Source organism: Ahaetulla prasina, chromosome 4 (genome assembly GCF_028640845.1).
Source record: "Ahaetulla prasina isolate Xishuangbanna chromosome 4, ASM2864084v1, whole genome shotgun sequence".
NCBI lineage: Eukaryota > Metazoa > Chordata > Lepidosauria > Squamata > Colubridae > Ahaetulla > Ahaetulla prasina.
In genome coordinates this window covers 118526922-118539310 of record NC_080542.1, presented here as the reverse complement: position 1 = coordinate 118539310, position 12389 = coordinate 118526922, and the positions used below count along the sequence as shown (strand labels likewise).

At 40.5% G+C, this 12389-nt stretch overlaps 1 protein-coding gene across 1 annotated transcript in view; it reads left to right on the top strand.

Annotated features, from left to right (window-relative positions):
• The window catches only part of MLLT10 (MLLT10 histone lysine methyltransferase DOT1L cofactor), a 174427-nt gene that overhangs the window by 41901 nt on the left and 120137 nt on the right, over window positions 1–12389 (top strand). The window contains 2 exon segments of the mRNA XM_058181854.1: window positions 9676–9779; window positions 10133–10226. Coding sequence (XP_058037837.1) covers window positions 9676–9779; window positions 10133–10226 — 198 coding nt within the window.

Genomic DNA, 12389 nt, shown 5'->3' with positions numbered 1-12389 from the left:
GCTTACTTTGCTGTTGACTTTACTTGTTGGATGTTGCCTGGGACGGTTGCAGATGACACTGCATAGGACACTGCAACTGTTGTAAATATGAGCCAATTTATAAGATCCAGGATCATGATCATGTGACTATGGAGATGCTATGATAGCCATAGGTGCAAGAACAATTGTAAGTCATTTTTTCAGTGCCATTGTAGTTTGAAATCATCACTAAACAAATGGTGTTAAGCAAGGACTACTTGATTATGGTTGTTAATTTTTGGGTTTTTAAGTAAATGGAGTCCCAAGGAGCGTAGACTGCTTTGGGGGTGAGACGCCTGCTGCAATCTTTTAGTGTGTGTTTCTCTGCTCAGGCGCTGAAAATTCTCCTTGCTGAAATCCAAGGTTTTTCTGGATTTGAGTGAGGAAAAAAAAGATCCTTGTGCCAGGTCTCTCCCACCTGCCTAAGGCACCTCTTGTTTCTTACTTTACTAACTCTCCCCAGTCTCTTTACTCTGGGCTGTAAATTCTGCCATGGCTGAAAATCCAGCTTGAATTTCAGAACAGACTTTTTCAGCCAGCCCCAAAGACAAGGACTCCCTCTAGGGGCTTGTTTAAACACCTTGTACTTCAAACACTGTGCCAAAATCCTTGAATTGTCTCTGGAGACTTTTTGAAAAAGATTTGTTCCCAAAATCCAAGTTGGAGTTTGGAACAGGATCTTCATAGCCAACTCCTAGAGACAAAAGGACTCTTCTCATTTTTTTCTCCCATTTACTGACTTTCTGGAGAAGCCAACAGGGAAGATTGCAAATAATGATAACATAATCGTAGTCTGGTTGACAACTAGTCATAAGTGCAAATTAGTTTCCAAATATCCAGATTGCAATTATGTTAATTTGGGGGCACTGCAAAGTTTATATAATATCAGGCATGGGTTTTAAGATCCTTAATCAGTGCCAACATAATTGCAAACAATCACGGAACAAATGGTTGCTAACCAAGGAGTATCTGTATTCAATTTATTCTGAATATGAGAGCTAGAAAAGAAAAAGGGCATACTTGCTATTGAAAATTACTGCATTGAATCAACCCTAGTAAGTCAGACGAATGGCATAGAAATTTAATTTTACCTGTGTTTTCCCGAAAATAAGACCCTCTTATATATTTTTGAACCCTGAAATAAGTGCTTGGTTTTATTGCCATGCGCTCAAAAGCCCAATTGGGCTTATTATCAGGGGATGCCTTATTTAGAAGAATATAACTATCATGTTATATGAGGTTACTGCTAATAGTTTGCCACAGTCTAGACTTAGTAAAACTTTTGCATCGTAAGCATAAAACAAGGAAGAATATAGATACAACTTGAGCATGTGATTTAAGCTACATTATAAACATGTAAGTGATATACTGAACACAGTATATTCACTAGGAATTTAGTACTTGTGAGTGGATAATATTTTTAGAAGGTATCTAGAAAAAATCCTGTTCTATAGGTGCATGTTAAGAAAAATTAACATGGTTTTTCTTCTTTTTTAAGTTAATAATACAAGAAAGTTAAATTCTGATTTGAACAGCATAGAGGAAGCAATGATAACCATCAATTTAATGGGCCGAGAAAGGAGATTAAATATAGGAAGGAAAGGCCTATTCATGGCAACTATTCATAATAGTTTATGATAATGCCTAAAATTATTACTAATGTTACCTCGAATTTTAGGCTTTATTTATTAGCGTTTTAATAAAAAATTAGCATTTTAGCATAGTCTCATGTCTTCCTTTTGGTTTGAGAAACCATATTTTCTTTTTAGCCAAACTCCTTTCTTTTTTTAAAATTTGTATATGCAAACACTAGCCTATTCATAAGACTATTTATAAACCAAACAACAAGGAACTTACTTTGGAGTCCCTGAGTATTGCAGGTATCAAAGAAATAATCTTAAATGTCCTTTATTGTTGCTTTTTGATGCATCACATATACTGAATGTATGTATCATTTGTTTCTGTATCCTACAAATTTTTTTAATCACCCCTTTACTTTTTCTGAAGTATTTATATTATTGGGATGGAAGGGAAAAAAAGCACTTTGCAAAGTGAGTGTCTTCAAGGAACATGTTCTTATCAGCTCCATGCCAACTTGAATGTTTTGAAAGGTAACACTAAGAGGTGGCAACAATACAGGTAACCCTTGACTAACAGCTATTTGTTTAGTGATGGTTTGAAGTTACAACAGTATTGAAAAACCTGACTTATGACTGTTTTTCACACTTAAAAACCATTGCAACATTCCCATGGTCACGATCAAAATTTGGATGCTTGGTAACTGACTCATATTTATGATGGTTGCAGTGTCCCAGGTCATGTGATCAGCTTTTGTGCTCTTTTCTGACAATCAAAGTGAGTGGGGAAGCCAGATTCACTTTACAATTGTTATACTAACTTAGCAACTGCAGTGAGTCACTTAATAACTGTGGCAAGAAAGGTTGCAGAATGTGACAAAACTTACTTAACAACTGTCTCACTTAGCAACACAAATTTTGGATTCAGTTATGGCTCTAAATAAAAGACTACCTGTAATAAGAGATGGCTATTGCCCTCATGCCTTAGTTATGGATCACTTCATTGAGGTCTGATGGTCTTTTGTGATAAATAGGATGCTATGTTATATGCTTTCTTGGTCTAATCAAAAAAAATATTATGTTCTCATGAATTGTTGTCCAGTTTTAGACCACTAGCATAGTTACATAGGACTTTTCTGATTATGTTACCATTTTATTTCAGAAAGCCTTCTACAATTCAATTTTTGCATACATAGGGTATTTATCTGTCTACTGTCTACTGTATGTCTAATGTATGCATTGTGCGTACAGTGGAACTGCATCTATGCATCTTAGCTACTTTTGCATTACGTTGAGTTTACAGTATGTAACTTAGGAAATACGGGCAATCCCCAGGTTATGAGCGTTTCCTTAGCAAACGTTTGAAGTTACACAATTAGCACCCCGTAGTGTTTACAGACAAGTCCTGAAACTACGAATGTTGCAGCACCATGACAGTTGTTTGCCCTTATGAACAACCACAGAGGTTCTGCAACATTCATCTTGTCTATTCTCCTCCGCTCTGCACTTTGCTGGCCAAAATTGAGTGTTAGAAGGGTGGGCACTCCATTTTGGTCTGTGCAGGCTTTGCCTGACACTTTGCAGCCAAAACAGAGATTTGGAGGGGCGGGACTGCCCCTTCAAAGCTCCATTTTGGCTGGCAAATTGCCAGGTGAGCCTGCGCACACCAAAATGCAGCTGTGGAGCGGTGTGCATGTCAGAGACTGGAGAGGAGACAGCTTATTAGAGCTTCACACAATAAGTGACCCAGTGCAGCAGGTTTGGGGGAAAGCAGTTGTGGAGTGCATGAGGTATTTCAGAGCATCAGGGAGGCCTTGGGTGATCTTAAGCAGGTGCCCTGTTCCATCATTAGGTCCCCCATGGCCTTCCTTACCCTGAAATACCTCATGTGCAATTAACAAACCGTACATTCAATTAGTGAATGTGTGAGTGAAAGGAGGGAGTAATTGCGTTCAAGATATGGGATTCACGCTCACAAATACTCAGGTTATTAATGGAATGGGAAGGCTCAATTGTATTCGTAACTTGAAGACTACCTGTATTTGTACATGCCCCAAGGAATTTAATTACATCTTCAACTTTTACTACAATACTTCTGAACAGTTACTTGCAAGTTCGTAAGGGTAGGCCTGCAACTGTCAGAATTCATCTTGTGATGTTTGAAAGACTTCCTTATAAATCAGATTTTTATATTAGAAAAGTAGGTACAAGTGTTTGTTTACATTTCATAATATTATAAAAATAGACAGATTAGTCAGATACTTCCAGAAGAATGGAAAGATAATGCATTTGACAAATATTTAATTATGAATTTTGAAGAAAAAAAACTATGTTGCCTACTACAATCAGCATTTATTGTTCATGTAATGAAACAATTAAATGAGATGTATATTATTGAGAGTTTTAATATTTGAACAGTACTTTCAAATAACCTTGTTACCATTTTTAGAGGATCTTTGAATTTTTCATTTTTAAATTATTTACATAAGCTACAAATTCGTTTAAGTTTAATTTATTTGCTACCTTTCTTGCTGTGGGACTACTCTAGATGGCTTACAATAATAAAGGAAGAAAATGAAAGGAGCTTAAACAGAATAGAAATTAAATAATAGAACAATAAAATAAACAGTGAAAAAGAACACAATAAGAATATGTCAATATGATAACCAAGAAGATGGATAGTTGGGAGACCAGAGTGCAAAGTGGGGTGGGGTAGGGAGTAGAATCTGCCATCAATCCAGCAGCCACCTTCAGCTTGGAACTCCACCATTTGGTCCCCAGGCCACCCAGCAGAGCTAAGATTTTAGGCTCTTGCAGAAGGAGGAGGGCATATCTTACCTTAGATCTGTTCCAAAGGGGAGGCACTGCAGCTGAGAAGGCTCTTCTAGTTCAGTTAGAGACTGAAGAGAAGTAGGCCCTTTCTTTTTGCATGAGAAGGATGGGCTTAGGGGTCGAGGCAGTTCATCAGGACCTATGCCATTAAGGGCTTTAAAGATCAGAACAATACTCTGAACTGCACTAAGAAGCAGACCAAATAAATAAATAAAGCACCAGCCTTTATGCCTAATAAAAAAAAAATTCCTCCAAAGAGAAAATTCATCTGACTTATCTGATGAGCTAGAAATATTCTCAATTATTATCTGATGACCTTTAGACATTATATGTAGGCATTATAAGGTTCTTTTCATGTTCCATCATTGCATTAATGTAGTGTACCATAAGAATAAGTCTGAAGTATAAAGGTTTCTTGTGCACTTACGCACAAGGCAGAAGCCTTATTTGAGATAATAACTCTAAAAACAATAAATATCAAGTATTTTATAGAATTGATTTTCCAGAATGTAACTTTTTCTGTGATTTTGGGAGATTTATTTAAGTTGCTTGAAAGTGGAGTCAATATACAATATAATACATATTGCTGAAGTTTTTATGGAAAAAAGTTTTAAATATTTAGAATTGACCTCATTTGTGCTTATGTATTTGAAATCATGTACACATCTGTGTCTCTTTGCATGATCCTTGCCTTTTTGGAATACTTCCATATTACTAAAATTAAAAGGTGAACAATTATTTGATGACACACAAATTACAGAATACTTAAATTAGGGAAGTTATATCTCTTATTTTACTAATATTAATAGTATTCAATTGTGACTTCCTGGCAGAATTTTTTTTGTGTTACATTTTTTCCTGTTGTAGTATAGTATTTATTCATTTGCTATATAGAATAGAATAGAGCCGAACAGAGCACAGCACAGCACAGCACAGCACAGCACAGCACAGCACAGCACAGCACAGCACAGCACAGCACAGCACAGCACAGCACAGCACAGCACAGCACAGCACAGCATTGCAGTGTCTACACTACACTACACTACACTACACTACACTACAGCACTTCCCAACCTTTCCAGCTTGCTGCCAAGCCCGGTGCACACATGCCCATTTGTATGAGTGATGCACACACTCGTTCTCCACTCGTGAGAGTGGTACTTCATACAGAAGTGGAGGGTGCTTGCGTTTGTGTGAGCTGAGTGAGCTGCAGAAATTTGTGCTCACATACAAAGCTCTACTTGTGTGAGCAGAGTGCTCTTGTGCATGTAGCTCCATTCACACGAATGAAGCTTCATGCATCAGCATAAGCATCCTTCGCTGACACGAGTGGAGCTTTTCTCACACGTGTAAGATAGAATAGAATAGAATAGAATAGAATAGAATAGAATAGAACAGAACAGAACAGAACAGAACAGAACAGAATTTATTGGCCAAGTGTGATTGGACACACAAGGAATTTGTCTTGGTGCATATGCTCTCAGTGTACATAAAAGAAAAGATACCTTCATCAAGGTACAACACTTACAACTCTTAATGATAGTCATAGGGTACAAATTTAACAATGATAAGAACACTTAATGGTAGTCGTAGGGTACAAATAAACAATCAGGAAACAATATCAATATAAATCATAAGGATTACCAGCAACAAAATTACAGTTATACAATCATAAGTGGAAAGAGATTGGTGATGGGAATGATGAGAAGATTAATAGTGCAGATTTAGTAAATAGTTTGACAGTGTTGAGGGAATTATTTGTTTAGCAGAGTGATGGCGTTCAAGAAAAAACTGTTCTTGTGTCTAGTTGTTCTGGAGTGCAATGCTCTATAGCATCGTTTTGAGGGTAGGAGTTGAAACAGTTTCTGTCCAGGATGTGAGGGATCTGTAAATATTTTCACAGCCCTCTTCTTGTTTCTTGCAGTATACAGATCCTCAATGGAAGGCAGGTTGGTAGCAATTATTTTTTCTGCAGCTCTAATTATCCTTTGAAGTCTGTATCTGTCTTGTTGGGTTGCAGAACCAAACCAGACAGTTATAGAGGTGCAAATGACAAATTCAATAATTCCTCTGTAGAACTGGATCAGCAGCTCCTTGGGCAGTTTGAGCTTTCTGAGTTGGCGCAGAAAGAACATTCTTTGTTGTCCTTTTTTGATGATGTTTTTGATGTTAGTTGTCCATTTCAGATCTTGCAATATGGTAGGACCTAGAAATTTTAAGGTTTCTACTGTTGATACTGTGTTGTCTAATATTGTGAGAGGTGGAAGTATGGAAGGGTTTCTCCTAAAGTCTACCACCATTTCTACGGTTTTGAGTGTGTTCAGTTCCAGATTGTTTCGGTCGCATCACGAGACTAGTCATTCGACCTCCCGTCTGTATGCGGATTCATCATTGTCTCGAATGAGATCGATCACTGTTGTGACATCTGCGAACTTCAGTAGTTTAACAGATGGATTGTTGGAGATGCAGTCATTGGTATACAGAGAAAAGAGAAGTGGGGAGAGCACACAGCCTTGGGGGGGCCCCTGTGCTAATTGTACAGGTATCTGATGTGATCTTGTTTAGCTTCACCTGCTGCTTCCTGTTTGTTAGGAAGCTTATGATCCATATACAAGTGTGTTCAGGTACCGCTAGCTGGTTTAGCTTAGTTAGAAGAATGTCTGGAATGATGGTGTTGAATGCTGAACTAAAGTCTACAAAGAGGACCCTTGCAAAGATCTTTGGAGATTCAAATTGTTGTAGGATGTAGGGCAGAGCCAAATTAACAGCATCGTCTGTTGATCTATTTGCTCAGTATGCAAATTGCAGGGAGTCTAACAGCAGATCCATGATGGTTTTCAAGTAGGAAAGCACTAGCCTTTCAAAGGTTTTCATGACTACAGATGTTAAAGCAACTGGTCTGTAGTCATTCAGTGGGCTTCTTCGGCCCTGGGATGATGGTAGAGCGTTTGAAGCAAGAAAGAACATAGCTCATCTCTAGTGATTTATTGAAGATACAGGTGAAGATGGGGGCCAATTGGTCAGCACAGACTTTTAAGCAAGAAGGAGTTATGTTATCTGGGCCTGGAGCTTTTCCTGGCTTTTGTCTGTGGAATAGGTCCTGCACTTCCTTTTCTGTGATCATTAGGGGTTGTGAACCCAATGGGATGGGGTCAGTTGTAGGAGGCTTGGCTGTTTTTGGTGTGTCTGAGATGGGGGTTGTGAAGATTGGTGGCTGTAGTTTCCTTTCAAACCTGCAGTAAAACTCTGTTTAGGTCATCTGCCAGTTGTTGATTACTTTCAGCCTGGGAAGGAGGTTTGCCATAGCCAGTTATATTTTTAAGAGTTATCCACATGTTTGCTGGTTCATTTGTTGAGAACTGATTCTTTAGCTTTTCAGAGTAGCTTCTTTTTGCTGCTCTAATCTCCCTTGTTAATACATTTCTGGCCTGATTGTAAAGCATTTTATCACCTTTTCTGTAGGCTTCCTCTGCTCGTGCAGGTGGAGCTTCGCACAGGTGCATGTACTTGCCTGCCACTTGCACAAGTGAAGCTTCATGCACAGGCACTTGCTCATTTTTCCTGTGATCTGGTTTCAAATAGGTCACGGTCTGATAGTGGGCCATAACCTGGGGGCTGGGGACCTGTGCTGTGCTGTGCTGTGCTGTGCTGTGCTGTGCTTTATTTGGCCAAGTGTGATTAGACACACAAAGAATTTGTTTCTGGTGCAGAAGCTCTCAGTGTACATGGTAAAATAACAGAGTAATAATATAATGATGATAACAAAAAGAGAAAGTAATAGAAAAGATGAGAAGAATAATAGTAATATAGCCATATTACATGGGTAAATATATTTATGCATAAGACAATACTGTGGGAATTAGGGGTTCAGCAGAATGATGGCATGAGGGAAGCAACTGTCTCTATGTGTAGTTACTTTGGCATGCAGTGCCCTGTAGCAGTGTCCCAAGGAGAGGAATTAAAACAGTTTAGGTCCAGGATGTGAAGGGTCTGTAGATATTTTCTCATCTCTCTTTCTGATCCATGCAATATACAGGCCCTCAATGGAAAGCAAGCTAATTACAATTATTTTTTCTGCAGTCCTAACTATTTGTTGAAGTCTGTACCTCTCCTGTTTGGTTGCTGTACCATATAGTTATAGAAATATAAATGACAAACTCAATAAATCCTCTGTAGAAATATATCAACAGGTTCTGGGGTATTCTGAACTTTATGAGTTGATGCAGTAAGACCATTCTTCGTTGTGCCTTTCTAATAATGGTTTTGATATTAGGTGTCCATTCCCAATCCTGGGAAATTATAGAACCCCAAAATCTGAAGCATTCTACTGTTGATGCTGTATTATCTAATATAGTAAGACATATTAGAATAGAGGGTTCCTCCTAAAATTCACCGTCATTTCTACATTTTTAAATATGTTCAGCTCCAGATTATTTAGGCTGCATCACAGCGCCACTTGTTCAACCTGTTTATATTCAGACTCATCACTGTCTCAAATGAGACCAATGACTCTTGTATCATCTGCAAACTTCAGTACTTTAACAGAGGGATCCTTAGAGATGCAGTCATCAGTACACAGAGAAAAGAGTAAGGGATAGAGCGCACAGATATTCAGTGTGATTTTCCTTAGCTTCACCCACTGCTTTTTATCTGTCAGAAAGCTTGTAATCAACCCTGCAAGTAGGGGCAGGCAAAGCTAGCTGAATCAGTTTGGAGTGAAGAATTTCTGGAATGATGATATTGAATGCTGAGATGAAGCCTACAAAAAGGACTCGTGCACAAGTCCCTGGGGATTCAAGATGTTGCGAGGTGTAGTACATACCATATTGACAACACTATCTGCCAATCTATTTGCACAGTAGGAAAACTGCAAGGAGTGTAATAGTGGATCCATGAGGATTTTCAAGTGGGCCAGCATTAATTTTTCAAGGTTTTCATAACTACAGATGTCAAAGAAACCGGTCTGGGATTCTGGGACTATATCCTTTAAGTATGGAAATCTACCATACAATCAAGTAAATGCACGTATTTGCCAGTGTTGTGTGTGGTCAGTAGTAGAAACAGTTTACTGCATGGAGATCTGATACACATTGGGAACTCTTACAGAATATTCAGATGGAGGTCACATTCAGTGTAAAGTAACATGTCTGAAAACAGAAAAACTGTTCAGTGTTTACTCTTTTGTTGTCAATTTTTAACCTGCTTAAAGCAAATTGCGTACTAATTACAATATTATTTTTCCCCATAGACATGTTATATATGTGAAGAGCAAGGCAGAGAAAGCAAAGCAGCTTCAGGTGCTTGCATGACCTGTAATAAACATGGATGTCGTCAAGCTTTCCATGTAACATGGTAAGTAAACAGAAAAGACAATCCTTTTTTTCCTGTGCTTTCTTTGTTACCTAGATAAATTTATATGTTTATATATTGTTGCAAAACCCCAGAGTTATTCAGACAAGTTACATATAATAGATATATTTTACTGTTGCAATATCTCAGGGAAATTTTCTTTTTTCATTTATCCTCCAAATGTTGATTACTAAGTTCCTTTTACATATCATACAGAACTTTATTAGTTAGTTTTACAGCATAATTGCTCCAAATTAAAAGGTCAGTTAATAACTGAATTGTGAAATTTTGTTGAGCATCCATGTTTCTTAGCTGACCCGTCCTGTTTTTCTTTGTTTTTGTTTTGTTTTTTTCAGTGCACAGTTTGCAGGACTTCTTTGTGAAGAAGAAGGTAACGGTGCAGACAATGTCCAATACTGTGGTTATTGTAAATACCATTTCAGTAAACTGGTAAGAATTTGTTGAATTCAGCATTGCATTCCCTACATTTCATAAATACATAATTTTACTATTAGGCTGGTTGAATTTATACAAAGTAGTATTAAAATTTAATCTTGTAAATTGTTAAATGTGGATTTTAATTGTTATGTAAAATTCAGTGCATTATAATATTTAAAGATTGGAGTTTCATTCTCCAATTTTATATAACAGAGAGTTAGGTTTTTATTTTGGGAATATCCTGAAGAATATTCATAATTTTGGACAAAATATATTTGGACAAATGTCGCCCTTGCTTTGTGTAAATGTAGCATAATGTAGGCAGATATGGCGGAAGCGGGGGGCCATATCAAGTTTTGAGAGAACGTGCTCGCTGTCTCAAAGCGATCATGTGCTCCGACCCCTCAGTCTTTACCCGTTCCCCGGGCGGTCATGGTCCTCAGAGCCTTGGTCTCCGGTTGATGTTATGTAATGCTCGGTCCGTGGTCAATAAGGCCCCCCTGATCTGCGATCTTATTCAGGGGGAAGCTGCGGACCTTGTGGGCATTATGGAGACCTGGTTGAGCCCAGAGGGGGGGGTTCCCCTCGTGGAGTTATGCCCGCCAGGTTTCCGAGCATTTCATCATCCGAGAACCCAAGGTAGGGGTGGGGGGGGTAGCGGTTGTTATAAGGGAAAGTCTACAGCCGAGGGAGGCCACTGTACCTCAGATTGCCGGTTGTGAATCCCTCTTTGTGAAGTGGGGCCATCGGAATCAGTTGGGCTTGTTGATCACGTACCTGGCTCCTTGCTGCGTGACTACAGCCCTACCCGAGTTGTTGGAGGTGCTCGCCGGGATGGCGGTTGAGACCCCCAGACTTATAGTCATGGGGGACTTTAATCTGCCATCGACAGGCTTGTCATCGATGGTGGCTCGGGAGTTCCAGGCTTCCATGACGGCCTTGGACCTGCTTCAAGTAATTGATGGCCCTACGCACACAGGGGGAGGCACACTGGACTTAATTTACATCTCTGGACAGTGGTTAAATGATCTGGAATTAGATAAGTTAGAAACAGTACCGGTGTCATGGTCAGATCATTTTCTCCTTCGCCTAGATTTTCGGACTGCTACCCACCACTGCAGGGAGACGGAACCAATGCGTTGGTTCCGTCCCAGGCGCCTGATGGACCCGGAGAGGTTCCTGATGGAGCTTGGGCCGTTTCCTGAGGACCTGGCCCACGGCACGGCTGAAGAACTAGTTGCGGCCTGGGAACGGGCTGCGGCTGGAGCTTTGGACCATGTCGTGCCCTTGCGGCCTCTGACCCGGCGTAGATCTCGGCCGGCCCCTTGGTTCTCTGAGGGGCTGAGGGAGATGAAACGCCGGAGAAGACGTCTCTGGAGGGCCAGCCGTTCTGGAGGGCCAGCCGTTCCGAAGCTGACCGAACACTAGTTAGGTCTTATTCTAGGACCTACCTAGTGGCAATGAGGGAGGCGAAGCGTTCTTATGCTTCCACCCTCTTTGCGTCGGCAGATAACCGCCCGGCCGCCCTGTTTCGGGTGACCCGCTCCCTCCTACATCAGGAGGTGTGGGATGACCCGTTGCAGGGATGTGCCGAGGAGTTTAGTGGTTATCTATACGACAAAATCGTTCAGCTCCGGGATGGCTTGGACCGAAATTGGGATGATCCAGGCGGAGTCGTGTCTTGTGGAGATTGTTTGGGATGAGTTTGACCCTGTAGCTCCCGAGGACGTGGACAGGCTGCTGGGGAGGCTGCATACCACGACATGTTTACTGGACCCGTGCCCTTCCTGGCTGGTGCTGGCCTCCCGGGAAGTGACACGAGGCTGGCTCCAGGGGATTATCAACGCTTCTTTGTTGGAGGGAGTTTTCCCTGCCGCCTTGAAGGAGGCGGTGGTGAGACCCCTCCTCAAGAAGCCTTCCCTGGATCCAGCTATTTTAGGCAATTATCGTCCGGTCTCCAACCTTCGCTTTATCGCAAAGGTTGTACAGAGTGCCGTGGCACGGCAGCTACCCCAGTACCTGGATGAAGCTGTCTATCTAGACCCGTTCCAGTCCGGCTTCTGACCCGGATACAGCACGGAGACAGCTTTGGTCGCGTTGGTGGATGATCTCTGGAGGGCCAGAGACAGGGGTTATTCCTCTGCCCTGGTCCTGTTAGATCTCTCAGCAGCTTTT